This window comes from Balaenoptera ricei, chromosome 13, assembly GCF_028023285.1.
Source record: "Balaenoptera ricei isolate mBalRic1 chromosome 13, mBalRic1.hap2, whole genome shotgun sequence".
Lineage (NCBI taxonomy): Eukaryota > Metazoa > Chordata > Mammalia > Artiodactyla > Balaenopteridae > Balaenoptera > Balaenoptera ricei.
In genome coordinates, this window is record NC_082651.1 from 49,218,511 (window position 1) to 49,238,643 (window position 20,133).

Sequence of the window (20,133 nt, forward strand, 5' to 3'; positions counted from 1 at the left end):
AATTTTGATGAATATGGATTTTTCCATTTCCAACCTCAAGAAATCATTCTGATTATAAGCTTAATTTATAATTCTGTACTTCCAAAACATTTTGATAAGAGCTTTACTAATGGGAAATAAAATTTCTCCACTGTAAACTTAAAAAATATAATTAAGTTGAAAATTACAAAATTTTTTAAAGAAAAATAAATTTTAATGACACATAATCTTCTTGATTAAATTATTCCTTCCCTATACTTGACCAGTCACTTTTAAGGTTTTAATTAATAATTAGAAATATCAAGATTTCTTTAATTTTTTAAAAAATAAGGTTTTAACAATATGGATAAGAGAGGAAACAATTTTATATTTTTAATCCCTTAAGTATTGAATAATTTAAAAAATCTTAACCTTTTCCTAGCTCAATAGTGACATTTCACATAACTGTAACAAAAACATTTTTAAGTTATGAATATTTAGGTAATTTTCATCATCTCACAAATTTAACCGACATTAGAATTTTAAATGTTTCAGCATAAATTTATAGGATTTTTCATATTAAATTTGTCATTACTACATTAATAACTATCTACAAAGAATTAGTCAATGTGGAGAAAATAGCTATGCGCAGTAAGTAGATTTTACACTAGCAAAACTACTTTTACTTTGAATTTGCTTTCTCACAGGAGTAACTTTATACACATTCACACACATATTTGAATGCTAATTTGGGAAATTAAGTAAACTATTTTGATGATTTAAAAAAATTTGGTAACACCTTTAAAACTGATCAAGATTCACATTTGTATGTTCAAGGTCTACATTTAAAAATTAAAAAATCCCTCTTTAAATAGCTTCACCTAGATGTAATGTCATGTTTTAAAAGCCTGAATGTAAGTTTATGTGTTACTTGTTATACATTTTAAGAAAGGATTATTCACCTATAACAGCTAGCTAGATGCACTGACTTTGGCTTGGACAGACTACAATGTGGGTTCTGATTAATTTAAAGATTCCAGTGTACTTTTGCTACAAAAGCCATATCCTCTCACAACAAATAGGATTAAGTTTTGATGCTGCATTTGAGCCAAAGTGTTAAAATAAAGAGATTCTGTTTATGTCTATCTGCACTGAGCTGTTTTGTTAATCTAAAAAACTCTTTTTTTATATATAGGGCCAATTATTCATTCCCTGATTCAGTTTATTTGCTGAAGTTGATAATTACCTTGGAAAAAAGGCAAAAGAAATACCTATAAACACTTTAATAGAAAGGACCTAAAGTTCTTGTAGTAAACCTTCAACCTTGCCACTATAAATAAGCCTGGCACTTTGATGAAAATTAACACTAGTTTTGTAAAGAGCACATTGGGGGATTGCAGTCAAGTCTTATCTTTAGTTCCAGTCAACTAGCAATCCTGAAAGAGTTTGCATCATCATCAGAGCAGGCCATTTGATAGGATTCTACCGCTGTACCTAATCAATCTATGGAAGACTGTGGCTGTGCTGTGTAACAAAGCTAAAATAGATTTACAAATGGGGTTTTAGGGGATAAGCTCCTCCACAGGATTACATATTGATTTTAAATATAAAAAGCTTATCATATAAGCCATAACTACAAAAATAGTGAACCTATGCATAAATCCCTTTAGAAGAGCACCCACTTCAAACTCTAAGCCAAGAATAAATCAAGATGTACAAAATCCTAGAGAAGATCCATTTCTTGTGCAGAAAATGAACACACCACTTTCCAAAAGCCCACCCCAATGTGTGCAGAAATGAATTTATCTTTCCTGAGGGGGCATTAAATAATCTGGAACAAAAAAACTATAGGGAAAGTATCTGAAAGATGTTTGTTAGCTTAAGGGATCCTACAACTTAGCTCAGTAGAGTGAAACTCCTGCAATGAAAACACCTCAGGGGAAAAAAAAAGGCCAAAGTTATTATGGATTCTCAGAAGAATGGATATATTGAATGTTATTATTATTATTATTTTGCTCTCAAACTAAGTTGTTAATACTTCTTTCACTGGGCTATGACTATTAATATTCTGTGCTTTTCTCGTAGTTAATGGTTTCAGTAGCAGATTATTCAAAAATATTTTAGTTTATTTATTATGAAAACCATCTTATGGCTACTAAGTAGAAGAGATGGGAAAGAAAAGAGGAAGGGACTTTAAAACAAAGGAAAGCAAAACAAAACCAATTAGTGTTGCCTGTTCATGTGTTTTTCTGTGGTGTTTTAACACTCTGAAAGACTACTAAATGTGTGTCCATTCTAAGGGCTGGCTCAGAGGATACTGTCTTCGAAGAAATGATGATCTCGATGCTCAGTATCTCTCTAGGACAGCCCAGGCCACATATTGCCCAGGCTAATGGGACAGGCTTCTCTCTGAGAAAGTGTCTTTATTTGTAATCAACAGGCTGCTTCTTTCCTCAAGTCTCTTTCCCCCCCTCAACCAGCAATAGAAACTGGCTGAGAGATTTAAGGCACAATCACATATGGGACAATAGTATTAATTAAAAAATAGAACAAAACCACAAAAAATTAACAATTGTATTAAAGGTGTCTGAAAAGAAAAACATTAACTTTTTTTTCTCTTCTTCAAAAATATTACTTTCTACTGCTCTTCCATGTGTACAAGGGGAGCCGGCAGAAAAATGTTAGATTATTTAAGACTGTCGGTCTATTATATAGGGATAGGATGGCCAATGAAACTGGGATGTTTTATATGTATCATGGCCCTCCTTTAAAGATGGTACTATTTGGTAATAGTACTGGTTTTGGGATAGAAGCAATATCTGCCTTAAAACTCAACTGTATTGTATCAAGCTGTATCTTAGGGATGATTTAACTTACTATACATGAGAAAGTAAAGTTTTAAACCTTGTAATACTCTGTACTGAGCATAATATATAATGAATCTATAAAGAATAAATTGTATAATGAGTTATACATACTATGTACAAACACATTTTATATTATACATACATATATATATACCATATAAATAGTATTTGCTATACCTACTTTTCCAATGACTATTTAGCTTTCCAATCTCTTTTAAAGACTATACCATGACTACAAAAATTATATCAAGAGGAAAAATACCATTTAGTATATTTGTGCATTTTATTCAGTGTCAAGTTTCACAGAACTTCTTAAATAATTTTGACAAATTTTATAGTCATTATTAGTGATATAATTTGATAGCCACTTTAAGGAAATTAGCTGTCTGAAAGCCTTTTAAATAAAGTAAATCTAATTTCTAAATTAGGATATACAAATGTTGTTACTCATATTTATCAAATGAGATTAGGAATATAAAAGTAAGAATAAAACTTCTATAAATGTATAAGATACTATTTAGATAAACAGCATGTATTTTATTTACTAACAATATTAATTAAAATATTTAAAAACATATGGTTTCATTTGGCTTTCTCTTACAAACTTAAATTCCCAGTTTCTGAACTAATTAGAATTGACTTCTTATGGATCAGGTACCTTATCAGGTGAAGAAAGAAATTACAATGGACAGTCAATGCGTTAAGAGGTCAATACAGAATAGGAAAACCAATTTGCATTGATTAGACAAAAGGTCCATTTTACAGAGCCCAAAGGATTAGCTTTTAAGTGGACATCTTTGAACTATAAGACATTTTCAACTAAGAGGTATAAGGAGAACAGCATTCTAAAATAGTAAGAATTTTTAAAAAATAAGCAAATATAGTAAATGCCATAGTTAAGCTAGCTGATGTTTATTGATATTATGAACCATGCTTAGGATTACTATATATGTAATTCATCTAAAAGCTTTATATAAAGTGTGAAAGTGTTGCATTTATCTCATATGCTGGAATCTTTGCCTGATTATTCACTTAATAGGAGCTGGAATCTTAAGAACTATAGCAGACTGGACAGTTACATATTTGTGTTGACATCAATTAAATATTAAGGTAAAATTTAGAGTATGAATGTGAAAAATCAAAATGATAGATCTTTCTCAAACCACTTTAACTTGCACATAGTAAAATGTAATGAAATCATTTAACTAGTTATATTTTAAATTTAATGGACATTTAAGCTTACAGACAAAAGTTAAGACAATTTTATGTTTAATAGCAAGCATAACGATGATCTGAATTAGGGTCCTTAGGTTTTACATGACTATTGGTTTCTGACTCTAAGGCATTTATTTGCAATTCCTGTAGGTCCTTAGTCAGACCACACCTAGTGAGACCAGAAGTGTATTACACTCTTTAAATCTCTTTGACAACTGACACCTCACACACCTCATTCGGCCATGGCATCTCTTACCTTCAATGGCTAGCATTGCCCGCAATTCCCGATTCAGCAGCTCATATCGTCGTTCTAAATCATGTTCTTTTTCCCTAGGCAAGTTGCAAAAGTTCATCAATATGCTAATTACTAAATCATTAAACACTTAAAAGAACCTTTAGCTTACATTGATTTTAGGACTCATAACTGACTGTTCTCTTTAACTTTCAGCCACTCAAAAGAAATGATACACAAACCTAAAACCTTCCTCAGGTTGTATATTTAATAGTGCTATTATTTTTCTCCTTCAATTTTGAATTGCACAGAAGTATATTTTAGTCTGTGGATAAGTAGCCTCAATCTTCAATGCTTCTTGTATTAAGTGCCAGGTATAAGGTTATTTTGTAGAATATTTTTCATAATTCGCAATAAACACTTTTTTGTCCAGAACTCCGTGTGAAAAGAGTACAAGAAACATGAAAGTACCACCAGTGAAAATTTAATATAGAGACAATTAAAAAGGCAAGATTAGTTAAGTTCTGCGCTTCTTCATAACTCCTTTATCAAGTTCAGGCATGGCAGAAATGACAAAAATAGAGGTTTTCACTAAAATAAAACATGTAAGCCTGCTTCTTCCCACACTAGGTGGCATAATATAAGAACATTGTTAGTGAGAAAAAGAAACAAGCATTAAGTCCTATGTGAACTAAATGCTAAAGACTGAAAATGCTTACATTTGGTCTAGTCTCCATTTTACTGTAATTCTTGCAATCATAAAAAGGTCACTGTTGTGTAAATTATCTTTTATCCCAAAATTTAGGGTAACATCATTTGTAGAATACAAAGTTACTTTTGTCCTTATTAAGACTTATTTTAATTTTTAACTGAAAATTTGAAGTTAAATAAACTTCAATTGTATTTCTTTTCCCACTAAATATAAACCAAACATCCTTTCTGTGCACAAGTGATTTCTTAAACACAAAAATTGTTTATATTACTTGGCTTTCTATATAATAAATACATTTTTTCAGTATCTAACACTCTCAAATTCTTACTTCAGATAAAAATTGGTTATATACTATTTTTAATTTTATTTTTATATAAAATATAATCTCTAATTAAGCCTAATAAGTATGAAACCCCCAAAACAGACAATGATGGAAAGCCTAAGATTCACCAGTGTTGTAGGAAAAACAAGCAAAGTCATAAGTACTTACAGGAGAGAGAGCTGGTTCATTCTCCTTATTAAGGCGTTTTTCTTATTAACTAACATAAACCACTCCTGCATCATAGCTTCTTCTTCTTCTGTGTTCCTTCCTATAATTTAGGAAGAGTTATTTCTTATTCTATTGACATTTACAAGCCAAATAATAGTTCAGCACAAGTGTTTTGTTTTTTTTCTTTTTAACACGAAACATATTTTAGCTACCCCAACAGTACAAGTTAAACTGTTTATAACAACATCAGATTAAAGTCCGAGGCCTGAAAAAAGAAATCAATATTTAAAAATTCATAAGCCAATCTCTAAAACTGCTATTATTCAGCTTGTATATTTCGGTCCCCCGAACATATTTACAGATCATACTAAGTACAATGCTAACACTAAGTACAGTTTAAAAAAAAAAAAAAAAAGTGTTCCAACTTTTAAATCCTCCTCAGAGGCTGACTTGTTATTATGTTTCAGTGAGGAACTCGTGGTGCTGACAGACATACGGTCATGATAAAAATAAATTAATGAATTAAAAACCACATTAAAAAATCATTATGAGAATTACAAGACTACCAGTAAGGTCAGAGAAGTCAATAGATTTTGTGAGAGCTTCCAGCTGTAACAACTTGCTTTTTTCCTTATTTTCCTCCCCCAAAGCAAACTAAAGGTATACATACATATACCATTCCAGAACTCATCATCCCTAACAGGGTAAACACTTGCAAATTATTTTAAATACATTGTAAATGACCAGGCTACAAAAATACTTAGAGCTATCTGTGAAAGAACATGATGAACATAATAATGTTCAGTAAATGAGAAAACATTTGAGCAGAGAGATGATTTAAAATTTTAGATTATAAATTTACTGATTGTACATTTAAAATTCATTTTCCCTAATACCCATTCCATCATCTGTACCACCCCTCCCCTCAAAAGGCCAGTATATCAAGGATTATAACATATAGCATATATTCGGTATTGTTCATGCAGAAGTAGGCCACAATCATACTCAAGAAAAATATTAATTCCCCAACCTTCTTCCTTCCTCTCCCTTCAAATTGTATCTAGTCAAATTTACAATTCTTTGACTTTTTTTTTCTGAATTTCGCCCATGATTGGTTTACTGTTTTGCTAGGCCATTATTTAATACTTCAGTCCAACTTCTAGATAGATTCATAGGGTTAACTTAAATATCTACTAAAAAATTAAATATCCCAGGTGAAGACTAAATAGCCTAGTCAATTTCCTAAGTTTTATTTTCTTCTTAAGTGAGATATTTTCTTTTAACTTTCAAACACACTACCAGTCCATTAAAAAATATTCAAACAATACAGAGGTATAATTGAGTAAAAAGTCAAGGCCTCTTTCACCACCCCCACCCTCTCCAATTCCCCTATCCACCTCCCTTCTCCAGAAGTACTATTGCAGTTTAGCATATCTTCTTCCAGACCACATACATAGCTATGTCTATCACATACAGGTATATACGTTATCTGGACACATACAGGTTTCTTTAACATAAGGACCCTGTGATTTGTTGTTGTCATGCTGTTTGAAGATCTACTTCATTCTTTTTTAATACTTGCATAAATTATGGATGAACCATAATTTATTTAACTGTTTCCACATTAAGAGAAATTTGAAAAAATCTTTAGAATGAAAATCTAAAATAAAGAGCTGATCTGTGTGCAAAAGATTAAACATGTATTTCTGAGCATCCCTGTAAAATAGATATCTGTTGTTCATTATTAGGGAAAATAGTGAGAGGATATGTGCTTTCATTAAAGTCTGTTAAACTTTATGGTATGAAGCAGATCTAGGATAGATTCTTTGAGTATGAACAAAAGTCTTTATTGTTTTACAGCATTTTTAATCTCTCTTTTAGGGTAGCTGGTTTTGTATTCACTTTGGACCATGTGATGTCTTGACACTGGTCATGTGATATAGGCTGCGATAGGCACAAATCCCTGGGTAGCAACAAAAGAAGAAAGAGTAAAAAGAAAAAGCTGAGAAAAAGCTTGCAATTTGGAAAAAGGCCAATTGTACCCTGGTGAAGGCCTTTTTGATCACTGAAATGACACATGTGTGCAATATTAATAGGTGCAGTTTTTATGATATTTTGTTTTCTGATTAAAGACTTAATTCTTGCATTCATAAGCTAAGTGGTTTCTAAAAATATACACATATTAAAACTTTGTTTTGAGTTTAACCTAACCTGTAATTGAGGCTTTCAGGCAATAAGACTAGAAGCAACTAGCCTATTTTTAAATTAGCATCATTTTCTTCAATGGAAGACTGCTTCCTTGAGAATAACAATATTGATGTGGTACTGTGTTATTTTCAGTTTAACTCATGCCTATGATTTCTACATAAGAATAAAAGATCCACCTCCCCTAATTGTTAGGAAATGAGAAGAGTCTCATGTTTAAAAAGGGAATAAGCCAAACAATAAGAAATATTTAAAGACATATTATTCAGTGCTACCTAGATTATATAAATTAACTGAAAAAAACATATTTGAGGTTAAATCAATTCTGTATCACTAACTCCTTATCTGAGATAGTACACAGTGATGGAAATCTATACTTAGCCTAGTAATAAAAAAATTAAATTTTCTTCTAATACATCATTACACTATTGTTTTTAGGGATTTAAAATTTTTTTAATTTAAAAAGCTTTTAAAAGCCAGTAAGTTGAACCATTACAAATTAATCCTGACTTTAATAACTGGTTAAAGACCCCTTTAGCTTTATAAGTAACAAAAAATATTAAAGCCTGTGATCACAGTGAGCTTTTCTCATTTCTCCTCTAACCATTTGTTATTTAATCCAATACTAGTAATCCAATTTGTCCATCAGACTTTTAAAGGGCAGAATGCAACTTCCTCAGCTTAGACACTTTTCAAAGTACAATATATTTTTCAAATGAATGCTGGATGTTTCATTTTTCCCAACTATTCCTAGCTCTAATGCATGAGGAAAAAAAGAACAAGATGAACATTGTTCATACTGATTAAGTAAGAGCTCATTAAAGAGCTGTCAGTGCGGTACTTTGAATATGCATGAAGCATATAATCAGATCTAGTACCGTCACTAGAGGAGAATACGGTAAGTACAAAGGATTGATTTAATTACTTAGAGTGGGCTGTGGTGGTAAAGCAGTCTTGTTAGTGCAAAAAGAAAAAGAGGTTGTATTCTGGCACTGTTAGAAAAAAGGCAGTTTTAGCTTCTGACACAATACATAATCTCAGAATAAAGCACTTTACATTGTAGCTTAAAATGAAGATTGTCATTATTTTATAAAATGGCCATATATCATTTTATCGTGTTTAAACTCACCTAGTTAACTACCTCTCTTTCAAAATTATCTTTAATTTGTAATCACAACTACAATTTTATCACCTTAGAGTCAATACTGATACTTTAAATCTTAAATTTTTTTCAGTTTCATGAAAAGTTCAAGACCTATATTATTGAAGACCATTTTGAAATTTAAAAAATGACAAAATACTACAGTTCAGTACACAGTGACTAAAATGTGAAAGCATGGCTGGGTTGCTAAACTATATTTTAAAACAGAGTACCTCATGTTTATTATAAATATACTACCAATAAAAACATCACCTTAACATTTTAAAGTATTGACTAATACAGTCTCTGGTAATGTTTTTTTCTACTTTGTTTCCTTAAAGAATTCTGTTATTTATTTTGCCTTGTGAAATGTAACGTCTTTCTGACATCACAATCTCTTATTGTCAGTTTTTTCTTTTAATCAATTATTATAGCCGAGCATGATTTATAAAAATTATTAAATAATGAAGAGTAATGAAAATAGCAGGAAAAGTAATATGTAAATATGACTTCAAATCATTCTTCCTATCACATAGTTAACAAAAACCACTTAACACAAAGCAGCATAATATAGCACTACATGTAGTACAAATACTTAATAAATGTTGGTTGACAACTGCCTTTATATTCCATCTCCTCCCTCCCAAAATGATTTAAAGTTAAGATTTAATTTCACTTAAGAATTCATTTCTTCACCCAGGAATATGTATGTAGTTTTCATTTGTTTTTTCCAAAGCAGCATTTTCAATGTAAATTTTAAAATGAACAAGAGGAAAGTGATGTTAAAAACCTGAAATTATGAGTTATATTTTCAAAAACTGTCTACTAGTTAACTTTTCCTAATTAATCTTTCACCGTAAGCTTATTGTCTTATTGTCTTATTTAGAAAGATATATTTTCAGATGGTGCGTTCTTACATAAATGCAAAATAAGGAACAATACAATTTTAGCTGAAAAGAAGAGGAATTCAATGGGAAACAATGAAAACACAGAGATGAAGGCACTGTTGAAACATATACACAAATTCAAGATTTTCTACTATGAAAACATTAAATAATGCTGAAATCTTGCCATAGCTCCATAGTGGAGATGGCTGACTAGTGATCACATATGGCCCTTAAAGGACACAACATAGCAAATACAAACCAAACATAAAACAACAAAGTTGCCATTACAAATTGTCCCTATGGTATGATTACACATATATGATGACCTCTGAAAGATTTAGTATGTTACACCAGAGATACACATGAAGGTATCCAACTAACTGATACTGGACAAACATATTTTAATAACAAAGGAGGTGAAGTCTGGTAGATTTACTTAATGGATGAGAAAGATTAACTTACTGCAGTTATATAGGGTCATGGGCACATGAACTCCAAAGCCAACATCATTACAGGACTCCAGTGCTCCAGTTTTAGAAAATATTTTAAGCTTAGGAAATAGAACTTTATTATGAAAACAAATTTTACTATATGAGCAAACAGTTGATAAATGTTTCTACACTAAGAAAATCCTCTAACAGCAATCAACGTAAATGAAGAATCTCATAATCCTTATTGATGTCTTCAGCAATTGTCTTAAAACTATTTGGTCAGCATGATATATTTGTTATAGTATTAAGAATATAAACTTTGGGGGAAAATCCTGTCTCCTTTTGTTGAAGTAAAATAAAAACTAACACATTCTCTCAAAATAAACACATCTTTTATTTACCCATTTAGTAAAACAGAATGTGGGGAGAGATTCAGGGCAACATCTCTCTACAGATAAATTTTGACAGACTTCTATGGACATACCTATGCAGGAGGAGGTATAGACAACTTCACCAAAGCTCTTCCTCCTTAGACTTATACAAAAGAAAACGCTATTTCTAAAGGTCAGAAATTAACAGAAATCTTCTTGTGCCAACTTCTTAATAGAGTCTGAACAGACTTTTTATGCCAAAGGTAAGTGCTTAATTTCTCAAAAGGTAAATTTAGCACAAACTTAATATAGTAAAAAAAAAACTAAAAAGTATGAAAGTAATCATCATGGGAAAATTCACGACCAATAAAATTCTTTGTATTTACTTACAGTCTAGTATATTTAAAAAATTACATGTAGGATGGAGTTGCTTCCATAACTTTTCAGTGCTCTTAGCCTTTAAAAGTATTAATATGACCCACATTTCAGGTAATGCATGACTATCTTGACTACTGACAGATAGACATTTGGCTGAAGTCAAAACACTCAGAACAGAACTCTGAAACTGTATTTATTTTTCAAGTTGCATTTAACATATTTTGTAAAATGGGATAAAATACAGTGATTCACTTTTATATGCATCATTCAACCAAACAGACTACTGTCTACTTGGAGGATCAACTGGGCATCCTCCAATAAGGGGAAAACTTGAATTGTGAGCCACACTTACAGATGGATAGCTTCCCCTGCCAGTTCTCCCCTCTCTTGAAGCCCCCTTTGTTTGGCCTGCACCTGCCAGACTCTTCTCTACCCCCTCCCTCTCCTAGAGCCTTCTTGCAGTCATGTCATGGAAATGACTTTAAAGAGTGGCCCTAGAAGTGACAGAGATATTAATGTTAAAGATGAGCATTAAGAGTTGAATAAAATTATTTCTGGAAAAGTGGGAGTGGAGAGAAACAATATTTCTAGATTAATGTATTTTAAGATGTGATTTTAAATACATATATATAGATAAATTAAATGTTACAAGAGATATTACTAAAGTTTTATATATTCAAGAAGGTCAAAATTTCTGGGGGAGATCTTCTCATTGGGAGAACAGGGGTTTATCTTTTTTAAGGTCATTTGGGCACACAGTTTTTTATGTGGTGGTCTGGGAACTCAATCCGTAATTTAAGTACTTTATGGAAAAGCAACTGACTCAGAAATGAACTTTAGAATAAAGACCTCTTATAAATTAAGGACTACCTTTATGAATGTTTACTTACATTAATTCTGAGAAACTCCTGAGGATAAGACTATAAATTCTGGTAGGGCCAAGCATAATTTATAACTGTATACCATCTATAGTTTCTGTGGCTGGTTAGGTCTGTCATTTTGAGCACGATGCAAATAAGATGAACATTGAATCTGCATCTCAAATGGCTTTCTTCCAGTTCAGTTAAAAAAAATTGACTGAACCCTTTGACCTTAGACCAATTAACCTCTCTAAACATCAGTTTCTCCTTCTCTGTAAGTATAATCATATTACTTACCTCATATGGTTGATGGAGGAATTAAATGAGAAAATCTGTGTAAAGTCCTTAGCACAGTGCCCACAACTAAAAATGCTAGCTATGATGATGATCATGAAGAGGGTGATAATGGCACGTGTGGCACTGAGCCAAGAACTGGAGATAGAAAGATGACCAAGATGTGGTCGGTGCCCTCAAAAGGGCTTATCGTCTAGTGTGGAGACAGACACATAATCAGGGATAGCTGAGTGAGGATAAATTTCTAAACAATTCCTTGGACACAAATTATATTTTAAATCTTCGTTAGTGATAACAAAGTCTATAGTTAGTATAATTAGTATGTCATTGGTCATAAGCGAGATAGGTGAAAAATGTGGGTGAATAAGCACAAACTCATCTTTGCAGCTGGAAAAACAAAGTGAATGCCCTTTTGGGTCAGCAGTGTCACAGTTGTACACAAAAGACAGCCATAGCTATGGTGACACAATAATGTGGTTGTGCTCCAGGTAATGACAGTCTAGTTATTTGCAATGGGTTTTAGAGATTGAAGAACAAAGTAGATCATGAAATACTACGTAATATCCAAAAATGAAAGAGGTAAATTTTAAGATTGAAAATTATAGACTAATAGAACACATCTAAAAGTTTACTAGTTATCAAAATAAAGAAAAAAAAAGACAATCTGAAGTACAAATTGATATAATTTTAAGAAAAGAAGGCCCTCAACAAGAAAAACCAAATATTTATAAAGCAAAAAAGCGTCACCAACATAGTAAGTTTTCATCATTTTTATAGAGAGATTTTGATGTTAAAAGCAGAGCATCGTTAAATTGGCTTACGAAGTTGGCAATATAGATAAAAAAGATGATTTACTAAATGCCAGGTGAGAATGAGATTTGATTTTGTTGAAAGTGTGGAAACTATATATAATTTTTAAAATATAGAAGGACAAACCAGGCAGATACGCTCCAAATAGGCTTCTAATAAAGAGTTTCAATCAGCTACTCTTTTAGTTAACCCTGTGCTGCTTAAAGTCTTTAAATGTCCTTAAAAAATCATACCAGGGTGTCCCCAGAGCCTCCAGTTTCCAGTAAGGGATGAGTTCAACCCCCAACCCCCAATGCGCTACACACACAGTAACTTCCTCTTCCTCCCTACACCTTGTTTGATCATGTTTGGGGGTTCAGATAACCAGGCAACACTGGGATATATCCTTCCTTATGTACCTTCTTAAAAATCTTTACTCAGTGAGGGAGAGCTGAAGGGAATTAGGCCTATCCCCTCCTAGCCTGCGGTCACATTCATTCTCTAAACAGAGAAGCCTAACGAAAGCAGGACATGGCAGAGCCATCTCCAGCAGTCTTTTAACTTGCACACAGCTTCAACAATTACACAACATTTTAAATCAAATGTAACGAATGTTGCTTTTCAAGACCAGGCCAGGTGACTAGCGTGAGTTTCAGCATTATACTACCTCATCCAACGCCCCTTAACCTTCCCAGTGGAGCCATTCTCTTCACCAGGACAGAGACATTCATGATGGACTTGCGTCCACAGTGCTGCTTCCTGAAGTCTTGGAAAGAAGAGTGTCTCAAAGATGCTCTATGTCATATGTCTCCCTCACCAGATGACTGAGAACCAATAACTTTCTCATAGACTGGGAATAATAATAATAATGATGATTATGATAATAACATCAAATATTTAATGAGATTATATAACTTACCTAAAGTAATAGTTAGTGGAGGAACTAGGCCTCAAATCCAGGCAGTCTGTCTTGTGAACCACCATTCTTAGTCATCCTACTTGACACTCATAGGTAACCAGTCTTACCAGAACGGGCCCTTTATTTAGAATTCAGGCCAACCTTGACAAAGCCTTCATAATGGCTCTGATGAGCAAAGCAGAAAAAACAAAGCAAAACAAAACCCCAAAACAGAAAGCAAACCTTCCGACCTCTGAAAAACAAACAAGTTCATCCATTAGCAGATGTGATTTTGTTTACTTTTCCCATGTAGGTCACTGAGACTTAACAATGATCTCAGAGCGGTACATCAAGGGGTGTCAAGGGGAGTCAACCTTTCTTCCTACGCAGATATGTCTATATGATCCTTGAATTATAGGTTGGTGTATGATGTCTTCAAGAAACAGGGGATTCCAGGGATACCTGTCTACTTCTTGGGCAACTACAAGCTATGCTGATTCCATTTGAGCATTTGAGGCATCCTTCAATGAAAATGGCCAAACAAGAATACTCTGCCTGAAGGGACTTGAGGACACGGGGAGGGGGGAGGGTAAATTGGGATGAAGTGAGAGCGTGGCATTGACATACATACACTACCAAATGTAAAATAGATAGCTATTGGGAAGCAGCCACATAGCACAGGGAGATCAGCTCAGTGCTTTGTGACCTCCTAGAGGGGTGGGATAGGGAGGGTGCGAGGGAGAGGCAAGAGGGAGGAGATATGGGGATATATGTATACATATAGCTGATTCACTTTGTTATAAAGCAGAAATTAAAACAACATTGTAAAGCAATTATATTCCAATAAAGATTTAAAAAAAAAAAAAAAAGAATACTCTGCCTACCATGATATTATCAGGGTGCATTCAAGTTCCACCTCTGCTCTCTAAAAGCTGTGGCAATTTGGGTAAATTACTTAATCTCCCCACGCCTCAGTTTCCTTATTGTAAAGTGACGATAATACAACTACTTCATAGGGTCTTGTGAAGATTAAGTGAGTTAATGTATGTAAAGTACTTAGAATAGTGCCTGGCGTATAATAAATGCTATATAAGTAGTATAATGGTGGTTGCTATATTCTCTCCATTTCTACATACACACACACCCTTATATATACAACACACACACACACACACACACACACGCACACACACACACGCACACACACACACAACAGTACGGATCCACATTGTTCAAGCTTCAGGATCCTCCCTGCTGTCTGATTCCTAGGATTACCGATGGGAGTAAGGCATGGTGATTCCTCCTGGCAGGGTCTCACAGTTTTTCTGACTGCCTGTGCAAGCACCAGATAGGCCTACTCACAGAAGTAAACATACTGGGCAACTTGGTGCAAGTCTTAAGATGTTAGTGCCATTGAGCATGACATTTCTAATATCTTTACATATCTACTTTACTGGACCAATCAACCAAAATGCATCCTACCATCATTTCATATTTTTCATTCCCCTTAAGTATGGAAGCCCAGCAACTACCCATTACCCATTTTTCTTCTCTTAAAAGAGCTACTCAAATGCAAACCCTCCAGGAGACAGTCTCCTTTCCAAGGTTACACATGTACTGTGAAGTCTATTCTAAAGGTTCTCTTGCTAATAGCAGTTTCTTCAGTCAGAAATTCAGAGAAAATAAAAATCTAATGTGACTCTCAGAATCTCTAGAATTACCAAAAATAAAGTTTTTCAGATTTCTCCTCAACTTAATTCCCAGGACATGTTCAATTTGCCCTTTATCACGATATAAATTCTTAGATAACCTTTTGACTGAAGAACATCATGCTCCCCAATACCCCGTCTCAGATTCTGGCATAAGTCTTATGAGCCAAGCTCCAGTAGTTAGTTATATGTCCTTCTGTTGTGTTGTATATCCTCTCCCTTTTCTTCAAAGCTACAGCTCACTTAAAAAAGATCAGAGCAGGGGACTTCCCTGGTGGTCCAGTGGTTAAGACTCCACACTTCCACTGCAGGGGGTGTGGGTTCTATCCCTGGTCGGGGAACAAGGATCCCACATGCCATGCGGTGTGGCCAAAAAATTTAAAAAAAAAGGTCAGAGCAATCACATCTAAAATACAATCTAGGGACTTCTCTGGTAGTCCAGTGGTAAAGAATCCGCCTTCCAATGCAGGGGACACGGGTTTGATCCCTGGTCAGGGAACTAAGATCCCAAATGCCGCGGGGCAACTAAGCCCGTGTGCCACAACTACTGAGCTTGAGTGCCTCAACTAAAGCCCGAGTGCCGCAAACTACAAAGCCCAGGCACTCTGGAACCTGCGCACCACAACTACAGAACCCATGCACCCTGGAGCATGTGCACCACAACTAGAGAAGAGAAAACCCGCACGCCACAACTAGAGAGAAGCCCACGCACCACAACGAAGGATCCCACAAACCTCAACGAAGATCCCGTATGCTGCAACTAAAACCCATTGCAACCAAAAAATAAATTAAATAAATAAATAAATAATAAATCTTAAAAAAAAATAAAATAAAACACAATCTACATTCCCACCCAAAGTCATGGTCAACTCCAAATCTATTTAGTCCTCATGATGTTCCTGTTAATATTATATATTTCAGAATTCAGCAAAATTGCTACCTAGTCTATGCTGACAATTTTGCAATGTTCAGTATAACTTTCTTTAACCTTTTACTTAGATTCAAAATAAGCACATGAGTCAAAACAAATAGTATTAAAAGTTAAAAATTTTTGGCTCCCTTTCATTTTATCCTCATGAGAAATTAAAATATTTTCAACTATTTTAATAATTTATTCATGTGGTAGGTTATTCATACCCCCCATACAAAAAACTACTTCTATTTTTTAAATCAATGAAATTTATAAAAACTCATTTTTAATTAAAAAAATAATACCAGCCTAAGTATCATCCTTGACTTACAATTTATTTTTATTTTTTTTACATCTTTACTGGAGTATAATTGCTTTACAATGTTGTGTTAGTTTCTACTGTACAACAAAGTGAACCAGCTATATGTATACATATATCCCCATATACCCTCCCTCTTCAGCCTCCCTCCCACCCTCCCTATCCCACCCCTCTAGGTGGTCACAAAGCACCAAGTTGATCTCCCTGCGCTATGCAGCTGCTTCCCACTAGCTACCTATTTTACATTTGGTAGTGTGTATATGGCAATGCTACTCTCTCACTTCGTCCCAGCTTACCCTTCCCCCTCCCCATGTCCTCAAGTCCATTCTCTACATCTGCATCTTTATTCCTGTCCTGCCCCTAGGTTCATCAGAACCTTTTTTTTTTTTTTTTAGATTCCATATACATGTGTTAGCATACACATGTTTTTCTCTTTCTGACTTACTTCACTGTGTATGACAGACTCTAGGTCCATGCACCTCACTACAAATAACTCAATTTCATTCCTTTTTATGGCTGAGTAGTATTCCATTGTATGTATGTGCCACATCTTCTTTATCCATTCATCTGTCAATGGACACTTAGGTTGCTTCCATGTCCTGGCTATTGTAAATAGAGCTGCAATGAACATTGTGGTACATGACTCTTTTTGAATTACGGTTTTCGCAGGGTATATGCCCAGGAGTGGGACTGCTGGGTCATAAGGTAGTTCTATTTTTAGTTTTCTAAGGAACCTCCATACTGTTCTCCATAGTGGCTGTATCAATTTACATTCCCACCAACAGTGCAAGAGGGTTCCCTTTTCTCCACACCCTCTCCAGCATTTATTGTTTGTAGATTTTTTGATGATGGTCATTCTGACCGGTGTGAGGTGATACCTCATTGTAGTTTTGATTTGCATTTCTCTAATGATTAGTGATGTTGAGCTCTTTTCATGTGTTTGTGGGCAATCTGTATGTCTTCTTTGGAGAAATGTCTATTGAGGTCTTCTGCCTATTTCTGGATTGGGTTGTTTGTTTTTCTGATATTGAGCTGCATGAGCAGCTTGTATATTTTGGAGATTAATCCTTTGTCAGTTGCTTCATTTGCAAATATTTTCTCCCATTCTGAGGGTTGTCTTTTCGTTTTGTTTATGGTTTCCTTTGCTGTGCAAAAGCTTTTAAGTTTCATTAGGCCCCATTTGTTTGTTTATGTTTTTATTTCCATTACTCTAGGAGGTGGGTCAAAAAGGATCTTGCTGTGATTTATGTCACAGAGTGTTCTGCCTATGTTTTCCTCCAAGAGTTTTATAGTGTCTGGCCTTACATTTAGGTCTTTTAACCATTTTGAGTTTATTTTTGTGTATGGTGTTAGGAAGTGTTCTAATTTCATTTTTACATGTAGCTGTCCAGTTTTCCCAGCACCACTTATTGAAAAGGCTGTCTTTTCTCCATTGTATACTCTTGCCTCCTTTGTCAAAGATAAAGTGACCATATGTGCCTGGGTTTATCTCTGGGCTTTCTATCCTGTTCCACTGATCTATATTTCTGCTTTTGTGCCAGTACCATACTGTCTTGATTACTGTAGCTTTGTAGTATAGTCTGAAGTCAGGGAGCCTGATTCCTCCAGCTCCGTTTTTCTTTCTCAAGATTGCTTTGGCCATTCAGGGTCTTTTGTGTTTCCATACAAATTGTAAAATTTCTTTTTCTAGTTCTGTGAAAAATGCCATTGGTAATTTGATAGGGATTGCATTGAATCTGTAGATTGCTTTGGGTAATATACTGACTTACATTTTGAACTTTCCTTAAAGAGCTAGATCCCTTGAGAGAATAACAGATACAGCTATGACCAAGGCCAGCTCAGAAGTGTCTAATGGAGGATAATATGCTGGTGGGGAAGAAATGTTGGCACTTTACTCAACTCCTAGCTTTGGCCACCAAGTGGTGCTATCAATTCAGAGTGAACTGGCATTGGGGGAGTAGGGTTGAGTGGCTTTTGGTGGGTAAAGTATAAAACCAGTCAGTAAATGCAGAGGACACTCACAAGTCGGATGTTCATAATTCTGTGTACTGTGAATTCACGTATCATCTCCCACTCAGTGTTATCAGTATAAAAACAAGGGAGAAAATAAATTCATATACTCTTATTTTGATGGCAAAGTCCATTGCACTCTGTCAGGAAAATAACTGTTTATATATAAATATTTGTCCCAAACTTTATCCTTTCAGGCTATGTAGCTATAAAAATAATCACACTATTTTGATTAATCTTCCTCCCTCTACAACATTGATCCAAATCCCCCCATTAAAACAAAAACAAAAAACCTTTACAGAAAAAACTATTCAGCGATAAGCATTACAAATTAATCAGTAATGTTAAGCATTTAAAAATATCTAATTTAATTTTAAAAATAGATATCAGCTCAATGGTTTTTCCTTAATTTCTATTGTAAACTTTTCCTGAGGAAATAGTTCCTCTGAGTGGATGAATGCCTTTCACATTCCAGCTTAGAAGTGACATGTGGGAACAGGGAACAGATGCAATGACTATATGTTTAGTTTTCTTATGTGATGCACCTAGAGGCCTATGAAGAATGTTAAAAGCATAACTAAAAGCTAAAAAAAAAAAGAGACATAATAATTTACAATCCACTAGAAGAAGAACTGGAATAGGTTCACTGCTATTCAATTAGACAGTTCTATCCCAAAGATGAGGAGACTTAGTAAGAACCAGTATGTACCCAGTTGTCGCTGTACATGAACATCTGTGTTTTCTGAGAAAAATGTTTCCATCTGGAAAGACTGGGAGAAAAGTGTTGGAGCAGAGCTTACATCCTTCCATAAACTACCTTTATTTTCACTCTGGACAGGGGAGGCAATTCACATGTGCTTATCCATCTCTATTGTCATACTTTGTTAAATCAAATTATGAAATCTTGGTTAAGCTTCTTAGGATAGCATCAAGATGAAACAGAAGAGCAGAACATACATTTGCAAAGTTGGTTCTTACATGGATGTCCTAAAATAAATTTCTCAGATACAGTGCTTAAGTTGTTTATTTCTGTATGTACCTCACAAAACTATATAACTAGTATGTCAATTCACTGAAACTTATATGGGTTGGGGGACTAGCAAAATTCCTAAGGCTCTCTCCTAGTTATTTATTTAGTTGTGAAAGTGTTCACAGAAACATTTATCAGTTAGTTTTTATATATAAGACGAGGATTAACGCCCCCCTCCCCCAAAATTAAAAGCCCAACAACTTTCCAGTCTTATGACAAATTGCCAAACCAGTTCTTCAGGCATTTCTTGGGAGAGAGAGCATGCACATGCACGCATGAGTGTATGTTTTGAGGGAAGAGAAGAGTTATAATAGAATGAGGGATAAGCATATTACTTAGAAGCAAAGGAAAATTTTAAAGTAAAGGTAGAAACAATAATAAATAACAAAACCACTACTATGACTGATGGCAGCTACTTTCATATTGA

General features: G+C 34.1%; 1 protein-coding gene across 4 annotated transcripts in view; it reads right to left on the minus strand.

The window, feature by feature from the left end:
• The window catches only part of EHBP1 (EH domain binding protein 1), a 339,673-nt gene that overhangs the window by 3,357 nt on the left and 316,183 nt on the right, over positions 1-20,133 (minus strand). For all 4 annotated transcript variants that reach the window (XM_059943246.1, XM_059943245.1, XM_059943243.1 and 1 more), the window contains 2 exons: positions 5,475-5,574; positions 4,297-4,370 (listed from right to left, as the gene is read on the minus strand). In XM_059943246.1, the coding sequence (XP_059799229.1) occupies positions 4,297-4,370; positions 5,475-5,574 (174 nt within the window). The remainder of the gene's footprint in view (positions 1-4,296; positions 4,371-5,474; positions 5,575-20,133) is intronic.